This window comes from Lagopus leucura, unplaced genomic scaffold, assembly GCF_019238085.1.
Source record: "Lagopus leucura isolate 7727_CA_CO unplaced genomic scaffold, USGS_WTPT01 Super-Scaffold_73, whole genome shotgun sequence".
In the NCBI taxonomy this organism is placed as follows: Eukaryota; Metazoa; Chordata; class Aves; order Galliformes; family Phasianidae; genus Lagopus; species Lagopus leucura.
In genome coordinates this window covers 55,182,265-55,203,872 of record NW_024962252.1, presented here as the reverse complement: position 1 = coordinate 55,203,872, position 21,608 = coordinate 55,182,265, and the positions used below count along the sequence as shown (strand labels likewise).

Here is a 21,608-nt window from a genome sequence, read left to right as displayed (position 1 = left end):
TATCTAGTATTGAAGAACTGAGATTACTTTGTTTGAATTGCACATAATGATTTTGTAGTGTTTATCCACATTTGTCATGACAGATTTGTTCCTTTGTGAGCTGATCCCATAATGTTTAGCCTTTATTTATATCATGCGTAACAGAGCAGCTGCTGTATGAGACAAGTCTTTGTAGATGCAGTCTGGCTGCTCTGCGATGGTCTCCTCATGTTACATTGAACGTGCCACTCACAGTAAGGATGGTAGAAAGTTTTATAAACATCCTTCTAGCTGCCAGATAACTTCAGATATTTATTGACAATCAGAGTTTATTTTCTTGTACTAAAACTTGGATAATAAAATTTCCTGTTCTGAGAACAGTCAGCAGAATGCACCCTTGTGCCATTCTTTGTTTCCTGCCATAGCATATTAAGAATGTAAAGAAAATAAGTGAGGTGGCTGGACTGATAAACAGTGACTGAAGTTGGCTGGGGAAGATGCTGTTGTCTCTATTCCAGGCTGTGCTGGAGGATCCTGGGGCTCTGCTGGAGTTCACTCTCTTAAGTACCTAGATTATTCTCCTTCCAGGATTACTATGTAAAACGACTTATTTCCATGTCAGTAGTTTAGAAGTGTGTTTTGATTTCAACTATGTGGCAAGGGGTCTCTGTTACTGGTATTCCAGATGTTGGATCTCACAATCTAAATCTCTCCCCATCCATGTTGTGTGATTGAAATTGTGGAAGAACAATTGTGCTAGAGATGTTGTGGCCCTTCTGGCCCCTCTCTGTATAGCTGCTGAGGGATGAACTGGGCTGCCCTTTCATCACTTGTGCTTCTGCTTCCATGTGCTGCCTCTGCTGGATGTATGTGCTAGGTTGTAATGCGAATGGCACTGCAATTGCTTGCCACAAGAAATTAAGAATTCCTAATGTTTAATGTTACTTCTTGAATGATAAAACATGAGAATAAATCCTGTGGATTTCTATCTAGTACTGGAAAACTGCAATATTATTTAGTTGAATGAGATGAGGGTAAGTATTGTATTAAGGTAGAAGTAAAATCTGAGGAAGGATAGGCTTAGGTTGGTAGAGAGCAGGGTAGCATTTTATTTAATTAAGTTACAAGCTCTTTGAGATAGAGATAATTTTGTATTTTGCACTGTACCTCCTGTTAGATTAATGCCCAAATGTTATAAGATGTTGAAAGTGTACCTAGTTCAAGTTAAATTTTTGTGTAAATGCATAAAACCCTATAGATTTTGCAGTATATAATCATTATCAGACAAAAAACAAAAACAAACTAAACACTGACATAGGTGTGTTGTGACAGTAGTAATCTATACCGTTCTTGTTACAGGGCACGATTTCTGGTTTATTTACTTTTTTCTGCTACTTTTCCGCTATTTCTTCTCTGACATGTATGAGGCAGAATTGTCTTTAGGTTCTAACTCAGTTGTCTAGTCTCTGAAGAACATCCTCTGCCAATATGTATGTATGTTCCCCTCTTCCTACTTTCAATTAAAAAACAAAAAAAACCAACAATTTTCTTAGAACAAGTCTGAAAACTTATTTGCCAGTGGCAAAGGAATGCTATGTTGTATGTGTAATTGCTTCTATAGGAAGCAGTAAGAACAAGTGTTAGTTGTTGTTATTTGTGAGAGATTTGTATTCATTGTTAGTGAAATTAGAATACGTTTTCTATCATAACCTAAGTATGTCACTAAAGTTATGTAGTGAAACATAAATGAAATACTTAAGTTATGACAGAAAATATTATTTATGAAAGAAAATAGATTTTTTTTTTGTTTGTTTATAAAGCCTGTTTTCTTAATAATACTGCTGTGTTTGTGGGGCAAGGGAGAACAACAACTTTTATTATATGCTTAATAGTTTCCAAGTTTCCATTTTCTTGCTCTGCATGCTTTTGGTTTGTATATCACCTTGATTATTTTGCAAGTCTATCGAGTTTGTGTTCTTACCTATCCATAATGAAAAATATATATTTTTTATCATTCAGGGAACACCAGTATTTGTTCATGCTGGACCTTTTGCTAACATTGCCCATGGAAATTCTTCCATTTTGGCAGATAAAATTGCCCTTAAACTAGTTGGGGAAAAGGGTTTTGTAGGTAAGTAAATATTTTGTTTATTAAACCAAGTTTTGTTTACAAACCAAGTTTGTTGATTAGTTGGCAAGCAGTGGTGTAAGTGAAAGGATAAGATAGCCATGAAAAGTGCTAATGCTACTTTATTTAATGCTGGAATGAATTTTTAAAACCTAATAATCTTAAATAACCTTAAGGTGAATGTGGGGAAAAAAACAACACTTCTCTTGCCCTGCCCTTTGCCTCAAGTGTTCCTGTTGTCATTCTGGAGTTAGCCAAACCTGTTGAAGGCACCATTATACTGAAAAAGGTGTAATATACTTCTTTGTGATAGTATTCATCTGACCTCTTCAGATAAACTGACAAAAATCATTCACTTTTTCTGTTGGGTTATTTCTCTGCCAGTGTAGTAAGCTCAGCCAAATCAGGTTTTGGTTGCTCCTGAGCCAGTGCAGAGCAGCAACAGAGAGGAAGTAGTGAAAGAAGGAGTAAGACCTCCTTATTTTGGTGACAGTGAACCATTAGGTTAGTTCATCTTCAAAACTTTACCATGAAGCCCTCATGTTTCCATGAAAGCATGTGAATGGGTGAGCTTTTTTTATGACAAGAATTCAGCATGCACAAGTCTTACAGAAGGAACAACAGTAGACACGCACATCCAACTATTGTGGTGGCAGGCAAAATAAACTTGTGGCTCAAGTGCTGAACAGTGAACCGAATTTTATAAAAATTAGTCTTTATTTTTAAACTTCAAAATTCTTAAAACATACAAGGTGTTGCTACGTTGCAGTAGTAATGCCTTTGCACTGCTGCAGCCATTCTCATCTGCGTACTGAATTCCCTTCCTAACCTGTTATCAAAGAAATGTACATATGAGACAGATTGGGGAAGGAGACAACGGAAACCACATCAGACCTAATTTAAATTAATTGCCTTAGAGCCAAATCATAATACAGTGGGAAAGAGCGATCAGCTTTCAGTTAGTTGAGCTTTCTTGAACCTTACTACAATTGCACTACTGCTCGTACTGAAGCAAAGGAGATAGAAGGTTCTTTCTGTGCAGCTAGGAACAGTGGGAGAGCAGGCAGAAGCCAGGTGGACTTAAATTAATCCTGAAATCGCTCTTTGAACACCTATGGAACAAAGCTTTTGAAGAAGTGCAGTAATGTGAAACAGAAGGCTCTGTGTGCTAGTGCCCTGAATCTAGAAGAGAAATATATATGTGTATGCTTATGGCATACCTACATATTAGCCTAAATTACATAAAGAGAACTAAATTACTTGAAAATATTGTTTATGTTTAAATTCATGGCTAATTCTAGAAAGGATGAGGGAGATGTTTGCGTTGTTATATAATGCCTTGTAGAACTTTTTCTCATAATCAGTCAAGCCTACGTATTCACAGAGAGAGATTGGAAAGATTTCTTATACTAACTTGCTCACTAGAGAACAAGAAGATGAAAATAAATCTTCTTACAGGATACTTGAAAGCAGTAAAAATTATTCCAGTGAAGTATAAAAGGTTTAAACCTGTTGTAAGTCATATTGACTTTGGGAGGGAAAAATATAAATAAATGAAAAATGTCATTTTATTGATCTCCAGGTAACAACAGAAGTGTTGAACAGGTAGAAATTCTGTTTATATTCTATTGTCTTGTGGGCTTACTTCTTTTTAAAGAATGTTTATGGGTTTTCTATTTTCTTATTTCTGGCTGTTGGTCTTTATAGAAATAAGTTTTGAATCTCCCATAGTCTTCAGTGCCTAGAATTACTCTTCAGTGGAGCAGCAAAGTACATGCAATAATTTTTATTAGAGTATTATTAACAATATCAGTTTCTAGAGTCAGTTTTGTATTGCAGTTAAGGTGATGAGGTCTTCAAGGTTGTCCAGGTATGTCTTGCACGTTTGTGTATCTTTTTTAAAATGCCTGCTCATTTCAAGGAAAATGGTTGTTTCCTTCATTGTTGCTGTTGGGTCTGCTCATTTACCCTTTAAGAATCAAGTCTCCACTCAAAGAACATTTCTGCATTTTGAGTACATTTATTTTATGAGAATAGAATTAGTAGTTCATTAAGGCTTATCAGTTTGTGTATGGCCTTATAAGAAGCAGAGTAAAAAGTAAAAGTCTTGAGGTGTCCAACATTTTTCATAGAAGAGTGACTTTTTTTCTGCAATAAGCAATCTCTTCAGTGGGGAAGTTATTTTTGTCTTATCTGAATGGAAGTAGGTTGACAGCAGTCTTGAGCCTAATTACAGGTTCTGGAGCCCAATAAGTACTGCCTTGGGTTTGGATTTTTCAGTATTCGGTGCCTCCCTGCAGCACTGAGAGCACATGCATGCATTCATGCTTTTTTTTTTTTTTTTTTTCTTTTTTTTTTTCTTTTGCCTGGTATACCTGTTTGTCTTTAATGTTGTTTCGGTTTGGGTTTTTTGGCTTTGATTGTCTTTGGCCCCAGCTTTTCTCTTTGAGGAAAAAGTGATGTACTGCAGCAGTTGAAAATCTTGGTGTGCTGATAGCAAAGGGCTCTTGTTCCAGACTTTTGTCTACAGAACACAAATCCTAATGAAACTGGGTCCAAAATTAGGCTACATTCTCTCCCCTGAACAATGAACATGACCATGATTTTTAGATCTTTTTAAATGTTAATAACAGCAATAGTTCCTGGAATGCTCTACATAGATTCTGCAGATAGTCACTAGTGTAAATGGCTTTGTTTAGTGGAAGATTTGCATTTTGACAAATGCACTTTCTAATAATAGTTTGGCAGGACACATGGGCAGAGACTGTACGTAGCACTTACTGGTTTATTAAATGTTGTCCCACTCTCCTGCCAAACTGAGGTTTGGAAAGACAACTAGGTGTGCTCCAGCTCAGCTCAGCATAATGCGTGCCCGAACCTCGTGTTGCCATTGTAATTTGGGAAGAAGGCTGTTGTTCATACTGATGGTGGGAATTCAGGTCAGCTGTGCTGCAGATTCTGGCTATATGAATCAGTTTACTTACTTGCTTTTGCTAGAAATAAAGATTTTCACTGTTCTTTGTTCTTTTGCCACCAACTAATTGTTGTGTGATTCCAGTCCTGTTCCTGCATTGGATCTGATACTCATTAGGCTCTTGGCAGAGCAATTTCAGTTCTGTGTTTTGCCATGTGTAGGATAGCTACATGATCTTGTTAAAGAATCCAAGAAGCATTGGGAATAACTTAAGGTAAGTGGCAGGACTTGCATGGTCAGGAGAGACATTTTGGGGACCATGAGCTATGAGCTTAGGTCTCAGCCTTGTGTAGCTGCATCCAAAGGAGAAACATGAGAAATGTGTGACAGAAATCAAATCTTTTTTTTTTTTTTTTTTTTAAAGTAGAATAAGTACTTTAATCTAAAAATGCAAGTTCATTCATGTGAGATGGATTTTTAATTATTTTACATTTTATTTATAGCATAATTACTTTAGAGCAGAACTCTACAAACTCTGTAGGCCATATTGCTCTCTTTTATGTGGTCTGAATTTGCACCAGTTTCACCAATGCATATATTGTTTTCCCTGCTGGTTTAACAGCCTCCCTCCTCCAGCTGCTTGTTTCCAGTCCTGTGCAACCCCTCACTTTTGCCAGCACATCTGTTTGTGTGGCCACTTGATAAGCTAGACTGGAGAACTGATCTTGATTGAAAGCAATGACAAGAACAAAACCTTCCTGTCCTTCTTTTCCCAGATAATGACTGGGCAAACAGTTGTACATGCAGCAGAAGCAAAGTGAGACAATATTACGTAAGATGGCATTTTTATTGAAATATATGTTTGTAAAATTATAGCCTCGTTTGGAACGATGAGGTACCAGTAAAGCTGCTGTAGATGCAATAGCTAATCAGACAGAGCCTGCATGGCTTCAACAGCCTGTCTCCTTTCTCAGCCTGTCCTCAACCACTTTTTTCTTTACTTCCTGGCAGCATAAACCTATTGCCCTTTTTGTTGGCTTCAATTTCTGCTGACTTAACACAGCAGCAGTTCAGCCTAGAGTCACAAAAACACCAGAGCTGGTGCAGGGGAGGGGTGAGGTGGGATGGCCTGCAGTGAGACCCTGGCCTCAGTTCTGTAGGTCCAACTGTATGTGTGACCGCATTTCACTACCAAGGCAAAAAAAAAAAAAAAAAAAAAGCTTCTTTCCAAAAATGCTCATTTAAAATTTATTTTTAAATCTGACTTTTTCTTGCCCTACCTTGCCTAATTCTCTGCTCACTGTGCAGCTGAACATGCAATATGCTGTGCCTTTTGAATATTGTCAGTGAATAGTGTTGTACAAGTCTGGTTTATAAAAATCTAAACAAAGTGCAACTGCTGAGCACTGTTGTGAGTTCTCTCTAATGGAAAGCATTCCCTGCTTTGGAGTCAGGTATCCAAGGGAAATCACAGTCCCTCATTAATTTCAAACAAGCCGAAGCCTCATACCTAGGTCACTTCAAATGTAGTGCCTTCTACTTATTGCCATGGAAACTACACCAGCTGCAAAGAGTACAATAAGATTATTTGATAGAGCAAATTTTCAGCTACAAAACACTGTTTTTCAACAGCCACCATCATTAGCTATACATTTTTGCCAGCAATGAACTGCATGCCACACTTATAAAAAAAAATCTATTCCAGTGCTATGATGGCATTGTTGCTAGAAAAATATTGCCTATGCAGTCCATTTCTCAACAGCTTAAACAGAAGTCAGAAGATGCCAAGTCTGGACTATATGATGGATGTGGTAGGATAGTACAGCCAAGAATGGCAGAGACCTGCACAGTCTTCAAACTGGTATGAGGCCTGGCACTATCAAGTTGCAAGAGGAAGGTTGTCTTCTCTTACCTGGCTGTGGAAGTTTTACCTTTCATCTTGATCAGTGCCATGATGTAGCATTCAGAGTTGATGGTTTGTCTGAGTTCCAGGAAATCCAAAAGGATCACCCCCCTTTCTTATCCCAAAGGACAATGCACATCACTTTACCTGCTGAGGGGTACATCTTGAACTTTTTCTTTGATGAATCTAAAATTCACATGATGTTACTCCAGTAGATTGTCATTTTGAATCTGTCTCATAGTGGTGACACATCGCATCACCAGTAGTGATGCAATCTGGGAAACTGTCACCTTCAGCCTTGTATTAGTTCTGTATGTCCTGACAAACTTGCATATGGTGTTCTTTCTGTTCCTGTGTGAGTATTTGTGGGACCCACCTGGCACAAACTTTGCAATATTACACATCTTATTTTGAGTGCATTTAAGCTGATATTCAGCTCTGTACATGGTTCCTCGGTTGTATTCTGCTAACTTGTGCAGATAAGCTGTTCAAGATGCTATTTCATAGTGTGACATTGCTATGCATGACTGTCTAGCATGTGGCTTGTATTCCGTGTTGCTGTTGCCACTGCTGAAATGTTCCACTTACTGCTTCAGTGTGCTCAGTCATGCTTTGGTCTCCATAACTGTTCGGGAAATGTTGATGGATGTCAATGGGTGTTGTGTTTTCCACATGGAGAAATTCAGTGACATACCTTCGCTTCATCTGCACTTCAATGTCAGACATCATTTTGTCTGCACCTCTGCTGCCATCTGTTGCATAACAACAAAATGTAGCAGAATATTGGAGGAGGGGCCACCTCTATTGCCATACCACCAGCATCCGCCTCTGATGTCACAGGCCAGCATAATAAAATTGGAAGCGTTGCTTTCAGAGCAGCCATTGTAGCTCAGCTTGTCCATTCCATCTCCTGTCACTGCTGCAAGTGTGAATGTCCCATCAAAGTGGCTGCATAGCTTGGGTAAAGATGTTATGGAGGACTGCAGCATGTGCATATCTGACGCTGTGCATATCTGTCTTGACAGTCACCAACCGGGCTTGCCTAGGCTGTTAAACTGATTCTAATTCTTTCGCTTTTGATTCAGCCTCATTGTTAAATTTTGACGGCAATTGGGATCTCAGCAAAATATTTAGGAAGGAGAGCTGAACATTTAAGCAGAGTCCTGTGTTACTGCTGAGCAGCTGAGTCACTTATTTTTTTCTTTCATGTTGTTAACTTAGGGAAGAAATAAGTTGTTCTTTATTGCTGTCTTCAGATCTAGGAGTGTCAACGAGTAAAGACAAACACGTGGCTGATCCACATAAGTTGGTGGATGCCTAAGGATAAGCCTGGTGTGAATTGTGACTGAGGTTTTTACTGGCACCCTTCGTGATATGTTTTCCGGTTACTCCAAGGCAAGAAGTGACAAGTGTCTTCTGACAGGCAGTTGGCAAAGCACAGGGAAATGTGCCTTTTTCACAGTTGTGTTGCCATCCTGCTCAACCAGCGATTTTCTTTTTTGAGATAGTTTCTTAGGGAAAAAAGCTTACTGTAGTTTGCAAGGAGATGAAGGGGTGTGGAGTTCTGCAAGTTTGCATAAGGCATGTCCCATATGGGGAAAGCAGAGGAAAAGTACAAAACAGCAATGAAATGGAATTTGTTCTGGTTGCCGATGTTTCAGATGCCTTGCTATGGATGAAGATTTTTCTCAGAGAGGGGTGTCTTGAATTGCACCCAGGAATGGTGGGGACTAGATTACAGAACCCATTCCAACTTTTTGCCCTTCAGGTGCCACAAGGACAAGGTTCTTTCAATCTTTGTTTATTCTTGTGAGAGTGTATGTTGACAGTCTTTCTAAGAAGGAAGAGGAAATACCAATAAACAAAGACCAAAAAAAAAAAAAATAAAAATAAAAAAACAAAAGAACAACAAAAACAAATCAATCACAATGACAAAAACAGCAAAAAGGGAAGCAACTCTAACTTCATCAACACAGAATGCAGTTGGCCACTCTCTGTGATGAATCTGGTGCTCTGCTCAGGAAGAGGTCATCGTTTCTGACACTGAACACATCCAACGTTGTCAGCATTTCTTACATTGCCTCTCTACTGCTCATCTGTCCCTCTCTGCTGGCTAATAGTCACAAAACACTCAGAATGTAAAACTCCAAGTTCTTTTCTCTATTGATCAGATTCTCTCTTGAAAGTCTTTTAAGGCAATTAGAAGGGATGAGCTGGGGTTTTTTTTTGTTGGTTTTTTTTTTTTTCTTTTTTTCAGTGAGCATTGAGTGTCCAAGTGATGTTTCAAGGATATAATAGGAAGAGAAGTAAGCTAAAACTGTGTCAGTGTGTCAGGAATTATTACGATAAACAACTTGGCAGATTGCCTTTCTCTTTAGGATATAATAGGAAGAGAAGTAAGCTAAAACTGTGTCAGTGTGTCAGGAATTATTACGATAAACAACTTGGCAGATTGCCTTTCTCTTTATCCCGTGAAGGTGTTTCAGCTGAGGGGAGGAGCTGTAAATCAGAAGAAAAGTGAAGTGTGAATATGTTTTTTTGAATCCTAAGCCAAACTCCTCCTGAATTTTGTTCTTCAGGCTTAGACTGTGTGTTTGGCAGTTGCTTTCTTTCCTACTCCTGAAGAGAGCATCTAATTCCACAGAGGGTGCTGTGCTAGGCAAGGTTGGGCCTGATGCTGTCTTTCCCAGTACAATATGACAAGAAAGCAAGGGAGGGTTATTTCAAATAGTTGGTGCTGTTTCTTTAGTTGGCCCACTTTTTTTAATGGTGTAATGGTCACGCATGTTAATGGTATGAAGTTAGGTAGAAGCAGTAAATTTTTAAAAGCTAAATAATTGACTCTTTATTGCACTAGTGCTCTTGTTAGAGTAAACTGATGGTGCTAGCTGCTTTAACTATCTGCCCAGTGCATACAAAGTTGTATTTCAAAAGGTATGCATTTTACATACTCCTGAAGCAGACTTTATATAACAAGTTTACAAGCCACTTTACAAAAATAGTATGTGTTTAATACGCTAAGTGAATAATCTTCAAAAGTAGACTTTTGAACATCATAAAATACTTCAATCTTTTTTCTTACTAGAAGTCTTTTCCAAAAAAGGAAATAAAGCCCAAATACTTTTGCTAAGAGTCTTCTGGCACAAGTACAATGTGTGATTTATTACATTTAAACCTTCAGTTCAAAGATTTATTTTTAAAATTTTCGTTGCTGCCACTAGAAAGAAGGTCCTTGCTGTGGCCCTTTAATCTTGATGATTCCATCCAGTTTTTACATTGAATTATTCCATCTCTGACTTTTCCATGGTCTCTACTTTCCCAAGAAACAAAATGTTGTGCCACTACATTCAAGTGTTTTTCTGTTTGAATAAATATGTTTTTTAGTTTAAGTAGGGCTAATGTTTCCTGATATGAGGTGCTTGACGGCATTATCAGAGTGGGTGTTACTGACCTATTCTGATACCTGTCTGTGCTACGTACCAGATAAGGGGCATTCAGAACTTCACAATGCTTTCTCTTGCCCCATTCATTGTGCAGCTACCCAAGCAGCTGTGCTAGCAAAACTGTGGCAGTGGGTTGTGGGGAAGGAATGTAATGCCATGTTAGCAGTGCTGCAAAGCTGTGAAGATCCTGGTCTAACTTGCACAAGTCATAGTGGAACCACAAACTGCAAATGAAATGATCTTTACTTCTAGAAAATAGATAGGAGCACCTGTTCTTGGGCCTTGGGTCCTCTTTCTTGCTCAGTAACAGACAAGGAGAGAACTGCCCAGTGCATGTCATGTCACCACTAGCGCACGTTAAGTGAGCCCTGGCAGCAATTGATCTTGTGGCCAAAGTACTGTTGTGCATGTCAAGATACGTGCCTCTTAACAACTCCATCCTGGAGCTAAAGCTGTGTGGCTCTAGGTATGTAATCTCAGCCTCTGTGCCTGCGTGTATAATCCCATTCTTTTTGGTTTCAATTTATAAGTTTTCTGGAGCTGGGAAGGGGGGGAAAAGAACTATCTCACTGTTGCTTATGGGAAGATGCTGAGTGGAAGATTTCAAGTGCTACAGTAGTAGGAACTTTCAAATGATAGGGCTTTTGCAGAGCCACAGCGGCTGACTGAACATAAATGTGCATCAGGAGTTCACTAACAAGCTGACATGGTATTTTAATGGTATGTATGCTTTATGCTCTTCTCTACCAATTGCATTCACAAATTAAAAATATGGATTGTATAACTGCTGTGGCTTAGCCATTGTTATTCATCCCAGGACTATTCTCTCAAGGTGAAAATAGATAGGAAGGGACTGTTATTCATTCAGAAAGTAAATGGAAAACTCAGTTCCTAGTAAATAAAATGCTGTTCTACTGCGGAGAAACTGATGACTTTGCAACTTCTGTGCTGTTGTGTTTTCCCCTTTCTTCCCTCCTCAAGCTGGTAATCTCACCTCACTTGAAAACTCTAGCTTCTAAGAAGCAAATAAGCAGCTCTTTGTTCTTCTGTTACCTGCTGGTTGTATTGCTTTTATTTACAAGAAGAAAAGAGCCAGAGGTTAAAAAATGCAAACAGTAAAACATCACATGTTCAAAGAGATTCTCTTAATTCATCACTTAGCAAAGGAAATAAAGGCAGGCTCCCTAGCTAACAGAATTATTTTTGCTTAGGGTTATTTGGCAGAAAATCCATCATTCTCTCTCTCCATTTATGAGTTTTTCATATTGGCTTATACCCTTTAGCAAGGGTCAGCAGGGCGTAATATACATAGAGAGTTCAAGTCCCATTTCAAAGACTGAATTTTAATTTTAGTGGATGCTTTATTTATAATACCTTTTGAAAATTAAAGCTGTTTATTAGATTTTTGTTTGTTTGTTTTAATGGCTTTTTGATACTGAAATCTAATGTTCTTTTTATGGACTACTTGAATAGGAACCAAGTTTGCTCGGATGTTTCCATCATGTCAGTCAAACCCTCTTTTTTTTTTTTTTTTTTTTTTTCTAATTAATTTTCTGAGTCTTTATGAATCTGCAGGCAGGAAAGATTTGTTTTCTGAGAGCTTTTATAATTAAATCGTAAACAATGTACAAACATGAAGGGGGGAATATTTATTTCTATGTGTGTATTTTGTGAACTTAACCTTCAAGGCTCCAGAAAAATCAGTGCAAAAGTGAAACTTGATAAGAACATAGATGTGCATTTCCATTTTTGATTATGGCAATTATAGTTGGCAGTGTTTCAATATAATCTACTGCATGTTTCTATTTAACATTGCTTTTTTTTTTTTTTTTCCATATGCGTACGCACACGAAGTGTTCAGTTAATATGCATTTCAGAAAGAACTTTTGGAGCAGAACTCAGAAATGTTTTTTCTTCTAGTTCTGTGCTACCCTTTGTACCAGCCCAAATGAAGTAACATTATGGTCTGAGGAAAGGAATCAGATATCTCTTCAGATGATCTTGGAAGAAAAATGCACATCAAATTTTATTTGCAGGTGTTTTGTTTTGCCTTGTGATTTTTATGAGGTAGTCTATGATAAGAGGCAATATAGAAAAAAAATGCAGTGATTTCTCAGAAAGTATGCTTACTTCATAATCTTATTTTTAGTATTCAAGTAACTATATGTGCTGTTCTATGCTGAGAATTTCTAAATTATTTTAATTGAAAACAGTGTTTCTCTTTGAAAACAGAAACCAGGCTTGCTTACACGTCTGATCTTATGCCTTAAGAGAAAGAAAATTAAAAATATCACACATTCACTTCCAAGGAAATTTATTTCTAAACCATTTCTAAATACTTAATTAGATTGCATATAATATTAGACTATATATATATGGCTAGTACGATTTGTTAATGGGAAGAGTGTTGATTTGATAAATAGCCAAAGTGCTTTCGAAGGTCAGATATTGACAGTATTTGAAAGCATTCAGCATCTGTTCTCTGATTGTATAAAACATCCTAGATGGTATATTAGTTTGCTGTTCTGACCTTGTCATTATGGATATTTTAGTTTTTCAGTTTTATGTAAATGCTATATAACAAATATAATTTGATAGAGAGAATAGATTGGATTCAAATGTGGGAAGAGAAAATGCAGGGTTACAACTATTTTTAAACTTGGGCAGCCTATCTTTATATGCTGGGTCTTTCTGTAAATCTCTTTATGCTTATGTTCTGTGCTGGCAGCTTTATTGAAGCTGAGAATCTCAAACTTCTCAGCTTTGCTTCCTGCAGTAATAAGACTTATGCTTGTATTGTATCTCCAGCTCCAACTGCAACCTCTAAGTGAGAATTAAGCTTTAGGGATGGAGCAGATGCTTTATATGCATGAGGATGCTGCATCTATCTACTACATCTCAAGCAGAGCTCCCAAGAGGCTGAATAACAGCTTCATAAATCAAGGGTTGCAAGTTCAGCTTTTTCTGCAGCCAATTAGAAATTCAGTATAGGACTGGGGGCCCTTTGGTTGCACAAAAATATGGGGGAGGGCTGAGTATAAAAGAGCAGCTGGGATGGCAAGATGATGGGCAATTAAGAAGAGGAACTGAAAAAATATGTGTATTAATAAATTATAATGTTCACCAAAGAAGGATCCATTGGTAATGTACAAATATTTCAAAAATGGTAATGGGTAGGTTGCAGTGGGAATTTTGTTGCCTTGATTACATGAATTGTGGTTAAGTGTGGAAATTCACATTAGACATTAAACAAATGGCTTAGCTGTGAGCAATTTAAAGGATTTGACTTGTAAACTAGTAGAATTATGGTTTGGTATGAGTTTTTTTGTTGTTTTGTTTTTGTTTTCCGTTGGGAAATCTATATAAGAACATTCTCTTCCACACGGGATTTATTGGTGTGTGACCTTAGTACTGTCATTCTCCTTAGTCTGTGACTCCTTCTATAAGATAGATTACATGCATACACACACATATGGTTCAACAGACACAATTACTTTCCATGGCAATTTTAACCAGCTGAGTCTGTTTCCTTCATCCAAAAATTCCAGGAAAAACAAATGATTATTAATGTTTGACACAATCCATCAATCTTATACTTTGAGGAGAGATTCAAATGCTGGTCTTGTACAATATGTTTTAAAAATTTTGGAAATTAAAACCATACCTACCACCAAATAGATGTAGAGAAGCTTACATCTGAAAAGCTTCAATAGATTCTAGAATTGCTTCTGCTGCATTTATCATGAGCATGAATATTTCACAAAATTTTTGCAGCACAGTGGGCTTACATCACTGGCTTTTTTACTCTCATCTGCTCCTTTCTGGCTTATGTTGCGTCTTCTCAATGCCAGACATTTTTTCCCATCTCCTAAATAGTAGTAAATGAATGTGGTGCTTTATCTCTTTGGAAAATCATTCCGATATCTTAAATTGTGGGTGTGCTTGAAACACATATTATACTCTTGGTAGAATTTCCACCAGCAAAGAGTTCTCCTGCTAAGCTCTCCATATGGCTTTCTGCAGTAACTTAAATCCCTTGCATTGGATGTTGCACTGGGTCATCTTTTCATTCGTCATGAATTTCTGAACCATGGTGCAGTAGTTTCGGCAAGAACAGTGATGAAGGTATCCTTTCCTAGGCCTGTCGTGAGTGGAAGAAGTTCTGTCTTTTAGCAGAGGTTAAGTGGAATAAAAAAAACCTCACTGAACTAGCTGCTTCTCCTAGGAGGAGGATTCACTGGATGCGTGTGCTGAAAAGATAACACCCAAGTCATGGACACAGTCATTATCATAGGAAACAGTCACTCCTGGGATTTTAGAAGAGCAAAGTGAGGAAAACATGAGCTTTAGTAAGGAATCTAGGGGACTGGAGGAGCTGTAACAAAGTGGCAGCCCAAGGCAAATAGTTGCATGTGTTATAAGGAAGGTTTACACTGAAATGATTGATGACTTGATGCCTAGCATGCCTCGAGTGATTGCACCTAGTGACAGCAGCATTGATCATTCTGATCTGGCTGTGCTCTTTGTTGTGTGGCATCCACTGCAGCCTCATGGCACATGGAAGTGTAGCGGTGGTTAGTTAAGTGGATTTTGTCTCTGAGTTGCAACAGGATTCCTTGAGTAGCTGCAAAAACATGTATTCAGCCTTTACTGCCTTGATCATCACTCATAGCTTGATTGTTTTCTGAACAGCGACACATCATCTTCCAAGCCATATGCTGAAGTGTGCTATCTGGAGAATAAGTTCTTTTTCTTTCCCTCTGTCCTGCTTTATGAATCAGCGCGATGTTAGTGCTAGGACAGGCATTAATCCGTGGCCCTTTGAAATGGGTAGAATGCTTCCATGGAGATCTTCAGGCTCTCTGCCCACCTCTTGAAGTGGGCGTTTTCCTAATGCTTATAATGCAGGGCATGTTCCAAGCGCATTTTCTATAGCTCTTCCTGGAGGAGTGGGAGGAGCCAAAATCCTCAACAGAGAGCAGATGATGAGAGATGTATTTGGGGCTGCAATTTCAACCAAATGCATCTTTTAAAAGGGAGAGTAGATGAAAGTCTTGTGGTAGGTTATGCAGGGAAACAGTCCAGTTGTGATGAAACTTTGCGTAGTACTGCAGGTGATATAAGTTAATACACTTCTTACAGCTTGGGAATTGTTAAAGAATGGCCTTAAATGAAGATCCATCAGTGCTGCTGTTAATCACTCGATGCAATTCCAAATAAAAAAAAAAAAGTGGTGAGGTTTTAATTTTGTAATTACCGGAAGGCTAATAATTCTTTGCCAAAGGCCATGATGATCTCTTAAGGATGAGATAATGTAATTGCCTTATTCCTATGTCATTAATTGTGCTCCATTTTAGAAACATGGTCATCTATCTTATGAGCAAAAGGATACTCTGTTACCTCAAAAGAAACGTGTTATGAATGGCGAAAGGCTGCAACCTGAAAATCACAGTTCTTTTGTTTGAATTTGTCTGGGTCATATTGTCACATTCATAACCATGAAAAATGAAGATCTGAAAAGGAGGAATTGTTTAAATTTGGTAAATATACTCAGTATGCATTCAATAGCACCTAGGTAGGAGCCAATACAACGTATGAGCAATGAGTCTTTGTGTGACTAGGACACAGAAGTTAAGAAAAAGTAGGTGTGAAACCCACCAGACTTAGCAGAGGGACTTTGAGAAACATGAAGCCACATGCAGCTCTCTATATTTATATTTGAATTGTTTGTGGTTATAAGACATCTTCAACTTATTTTTAATCTCCAGTAATAAATCTAAATAATGAGCTCATTACTAGTGAGCTGTGAGAAGACATCAAATTTTACATTCAAAATATGAGAGCATGGTTTCACAAAGGTGGCGAGCAACAAATTAACAGTTTGGCACTGTTGAAGTGGGGCTTTCCCTCCCTTCCTTCCCTGGCTTCTGCTGCTTGTTTGAGCATATTCAGGCACTTGTCTGGCCTCACATGAGCTGATTTAAATCTAACCCAGTGGGAAAAGAAACTGTTGTGTGTTTTTCTGTTTGTTTGTTTTCTGGTTAGCAAATTCCAACAGTTTATCATCCCATTAGATGCGTGCCAGTAACCTGTGAGAAGTCCAGACACTGGGGAGGGGAGGAGGGCAGAATAGTTGAGAGGGAGCAGAAATGACCCTTTTCAGCAAGACAGGGTACATATTCAGTTCAGACACAGTGTCAGTCCATGTCCTAAATTGGTTTGGTGTAGGTAGAAGTCATCTGTTGCACTTCTGTGTATTTTCAAGAGAGGGAGGAAGCATGCAGAGCTGGGAAGATGTGCAGAGCATACTTTATATCACACAGTGCCACTCCTCTCAGCTCCTGTGTTTTCCAGTTTTGATTTTCTGCCCCCTGAATTTTAAATCCAGCATATGCAGCTTTTGTATAGAAGCAGACCTGTAAAACCCACAAATAGGAATTGTATCCTTAATTGTGAGAGAATCAAAATTCCCAGATTGCCTCTGGCAATCTGGCTTGCAGAAAATAAAGTGAACTTTCTGCTAGTTTTCCGTCTGTAGCCTGGGAATAATCTGCACAAGTTATTATATGTATTCATTTGTCTAATCATGGGATGCTTTTGGAAAACACTAACTGCTGACAGCAATTGGTTCTTAAAATGACTAACCACAAGAGGTTGTGCTATAGCTTTTAGCTCCTCATTTAATACTGCATTTAAATGTTAAGATTCAACATTTTTTGGAAAAAGAAATGTTTCTGAGTAGAAGGTCAAAATAGCATGTTAGAGGGTCCCAAGGGAATGAACAATTAGCTGAAGAGTAATCCTGGAGCCAAGCACCCTGCGTGGTGTTTGCTCTTAGAAATGTGACAGAGTGTTCCTGCCCATGGGGAAAAGTGTCCTTTGGAGGATGACAGCACAAGTCAAACTGCTGGCATCACGTTGAAGGGTTGTGGAGTACTTGAATGTAAATCTGTGTTTTCAGCTGACATATTTCGGTTTTATGGAGCAGTTGAAAATTTTACAGATTTTTTTACTCCAGATAAATTTTTATCAGCAGAATTCTCTCTGTCAGAGCCTGAGAACTGCAGCTTGCAGGTAAGTGTCGGGACAGGAGGCAGACGTTTCTAGTAACTCTTTCAAGGGCTGTTTCTGCACCGGATTGCTGTCTATATGCCATTGTAGAAACATCCACACAGAGTCTTGAGTGAATGGTAATCTAATATTGAACACAAGCTCACTGACATTTCATCTGCTTTCAGAGAACAAAATTCATTTTGCTCAGGGCTTCCTGCATGTAGCTGTCAGACTGTGATGCTTTTAACATGGGATGCCAAAGCTGCTATATCTGCTGGTTCAGTCTATTCCATTTTCTCGTAGGCTTCGTTGAGACAATGGGCAAAACTACAGCATATAACTATCAGCGTTAATTGAAGCTGTTTTCTTCCTGAAAAATGCTCAACCTTAATATAGGCATGTGCAGTTTTCTGCTGTTGGACTTTGTGTCCAGTGGTGAAGTGTCAGTGTTGTATGCTAGCTGAGAACGCATCAGAAGAAAAATCAACAGGAAAACCAGGAGCAGGGTGTAAGAAAGGGAAAAATATCTATTCCATTCCAAAATCAGTCATAACAATTTCTCTTCACATCAGAAAAAATTGCCAGTCAGAATGGATAGACATCCCTACCTATACTAACAAAGATATGATATCCTGTTAGATGTCACAGATCGTCCTAGTTTATTTTGGCAGTTGGGCACCTTGGCATTTTTCACTTAAACAAGACCATATCGGTACAGTACAGTGAGCATGCCTCAAGCTCCAGGTTCACAGTTCATGTGCTTCTGTGACTTTGAACTCTTCTTTTCCTGAGTACCAGCAGACAGCTGCACCAGAACAGATATGTTTACATATGGGGAGCTCAGAGTTTCCATTTCCTTTTACATTGTTCAGGAATTCAGACTCACAGTTCTTGTCCTAAAGCTTCACCTCATGTGTATGCATCTGACTTAGCCCTTTACAGTACAAGTGTTTTGTTCTGACATTGATTTGTTGATAGAAAGTGCTGACTAGGGAGAAGTTACTTTCGCTAGAAGTTGGTCTCAGTTTACATGAAATTTGATTGTCAAGGAAATAACCTTAAAAAGGGGAAAAATAAAAATTCCGAAATCACTTTCTCTAAGGGTTTTAAGAAGTGGGTAAAAGTGAAGCTACTATAGGACTGCTTTGTGTAGATATAGCACAATATATGTATTTTTGGTGGAGAAAAAATTACGTATTTTATTAGGCATGGCTGTGAAATCTAATTAGCTGCTTAAGCCATGACACTGAGTATTTAAGCTGTTGTTGTGCATAGGTGATAAAGTATTCCCAGATGTGTTCAGCATGGCGGTAATTCTATCAAGAGGTTCTGGTAATTGCAAACAAGAAACAAAACCATCAGAGTGATCTGTTCATTTGCCTGAACTCTAAAGTAGAATTAGAGACTTCAGCCAACAGTATAAATTGCGCAGAGAGGAAATCCTTGCTCTGAGGATTTTGTGCTGCCCGGCAGACTTCATCACCTCTTTTGCCCAGTTCCACATTTGTTAGCTTTTACTTTTGCTTTCATACCTAATTTGCATGTTTTGGATTCTTATTGTGAAGGAAAGCTGTGGTCTATTGGTTATTTTGGTAGTTGAATTGGGTCAAGTAGATGTTGTGAAAGTGTTCTGTAGAAAACTCTGTAGCTGTTGTTGTGTTTTGCATACTGTTATTTTGAAACAAGATCCCATGAGTTACTCTGATGTGTAAGAATGAGCTCAGCTTTTGGTTGCCCTCATATGCATCTTCTACCAGAAGAAATTACTTGAACTTACTGAAATGTTTTGATTGAACTTATTTCCGATATTTATTTCTGATTGAATTTGTTTCTGAGGATGTGTAGGTGTGTGTATTAATTGCTAAATTTCACCTATGGGCCATGATGTAAAGTAACCTCATGGTAGTGTGCTTCCAATACATGTAATGTTAATTTTTGTCCTTCTGACGTTCACTGTGATACTTATGCACTCTATGTGACCATGTAGAGAGACAATCCAGAGAGCTGTAAAGGCTGAAAGTTATGCCCAGAAATTAATCTTTTAGTACTGTCTAAATCATTGCCCAGACTTCGTGCAAGGGGGAGATTTGCAACAGAAGGCAAGACCTGGGAACATAGCAGCCCTGAGCTTCGTTGGCTATGTTGCGTTAGGATTGCTGTCTCAGGCAAACACTGAACTGCAATTACCTGTGTTTTTCCTCTGGGCTTGCTGGAGGTGAATCTTTTACCCCTTTACTTTCATCACAATTACTGTGCTTGTCAAGAAGAAATCAAAGCAAGCAATTCATGTCATGCCAGCATCCTCGTCTCTGTTACAACAAGCCTCCTGCAAGACAGCAATCTGGGCAGCAGAGCTTTAGAGGGACCTCAGGGGACAGGGCAATGGGATGCTGATGCTGGGTGGCTGGGGTGTGTTGCATGGCATGATGTGGGAGCTTCACACCCAGAATTCAACCACTGCAATTGGTGAGATAACTGTGCTCTTAGTTGTCTGATGTACTTTGAGAAGTACATAGAAGAGACTATTGTTCTTAAAGGCAATTATAAAATAATTAAAAACAATAGCAAAAAAACAACCCTGTTCAGACATGCAGTAGGAGTTGCATCATAAACTTTCCTTTAGGTGAGGTATATTTTATCAAATTTTTGCTTCTGCTTTGATAGATGTTGGTTCCCAGAATCTTCATCAGAACACATAAAAACTGTAATTACCTCCTCTTCAAAAATCATATACAAGAAATTATAACATGAACAAGAGAACCCATGTATTACTTTGCACGCCTCTTCTTTCATTTAAAATCATTAGCTGTTTTATCTCACAAACCCTGGATATAGATCAGCTTGATGCTTCCACTTGATGATCTGTGTTTGTTTTTCATTGTTGCTTTAATTTGAAAGCAGGAAACAGTATGAAAGTAGTTGTATTAAGTGTTTCAGCACAAAGATTTTAAAATATAATAGCTTGGCATATTACTCCGTCTTCTCCCTATTCCTCTGAGGAAATAAAATGGACTTAGTAGCTTTAATCCAGGCAGCTTTTATACTGCATCCTGTTTCCTTCCTCGCATTTGAGAAAGCACTGACTTTTCTCTCCAAATTGAGAAATCACGTTCACAGCGGTCATTCTGGTCACTTTGCTGAACACCCATGTTGTGTTCATTTTTCCAGTGCTGGGTTGTTTGTTTACATCAAGTTTAGGCAAGTCTGCATTTTGCCCTCCATATCAAAGGAAAGCATCACAGAGCATCAAGATATATATATATGTAGAGCTAAGCGGATAAGTTGTCTTGGTGTTTGCCCAGGCTTTTGGGGCTGTTTGAAGAGAGTCTGCACCTTGTTGGAGCCCTGAAGTGCTGCATGTGCCATTCTGGCTATCCCTGCTTTTTGCTTTCTGAAAGGTAGAGAAAGGGGAATCCCAAGTCTAAGGAAAATTGGCACTTGTAAAAGCTTGTCATGGATTAAGTCCCTGGAAACTTTGCTTGAAAATGTTAGGAGACTGCTGCGTGTATATGCTGGCAACATCTGTAAGAGACAAATTATTTTCCCACCCTCTCAAGTACTTGGTAGTTTATCTGTTGTTTATATTAAAGATGGATTGTGCTTATATATTCCTGACAGAGCTCTCATTAATCACCTTGTGCATTGTAAGAGAATGGAGGAGAAGAATGGAGGTTACTGGAAAGCAGACATGTGATCACTCCTGACATTAGCTTCGCTGTTGTGAATCATTGTGTTTGTGTAACTACTTTTATTGTTGATGTTGTTGCTTCTGTGTTTGGTGTGTCTATTTTTTCAGGGCTATTCAGAAAAAAAAGATAACACATTTATTACAGTGTTGTTGGGGGATGTAATTGCTGTGTCTCAAGAAATTTCTGCTCTCCCCATGCCCACTGTCCTTTTTCTTTTGACTCTTGCTTCCTTCCCCAGCCCCAATGGTTTCCTCCATCGGAGCAGAGCCTTGCAGGCCCTTGTTTCAGCCTGTGACAAGCAAAGGGCTGGAAGGGGCTGGTGTCATGAAGACAAATGCACTAAAGCTCGAGCTTTGAAAAGCCTGTCAGCTGCCAACAGAGAGACCTTCTTCCACAGCAGCAGTGCTGGTCTGGAAGCATCTTCCTTGGCCCTGCCAAAAGCTTCCAGCCCTAAAGAGATCAGGCAGTTGCTTGCGATTCCTTTCAAAGCATGGGAAGA

At 38.6% G+C, this 21,608-nt stretch overlaps 1 protein-coding gene across 1 annotated transcript in view; it reads left to right on the top strand.

The window, feature by feature from the left end:
- The window catches only part of MTHFD1L (methylenetetrahydrofolate dehydrogenase (NADP+ dependent) 1 like), a 138,521-nt gene that overhangs the window by 56,447 nt on the left and 60,466 nt on the right, over nucleotides 1-21,608 (top strand). The window contains exon 20 of the mRNA XM_042862275.1: nucleotides 1,999-2,110. Within this exon, the coding sequence (XP_042718209.1) occupies nucleotides 1,999-2,110 (112 nt within the window). The remainder of the gene's footprint in view (nucleotides 1-1,998; nucleotides 2,111-21,608) is intronic.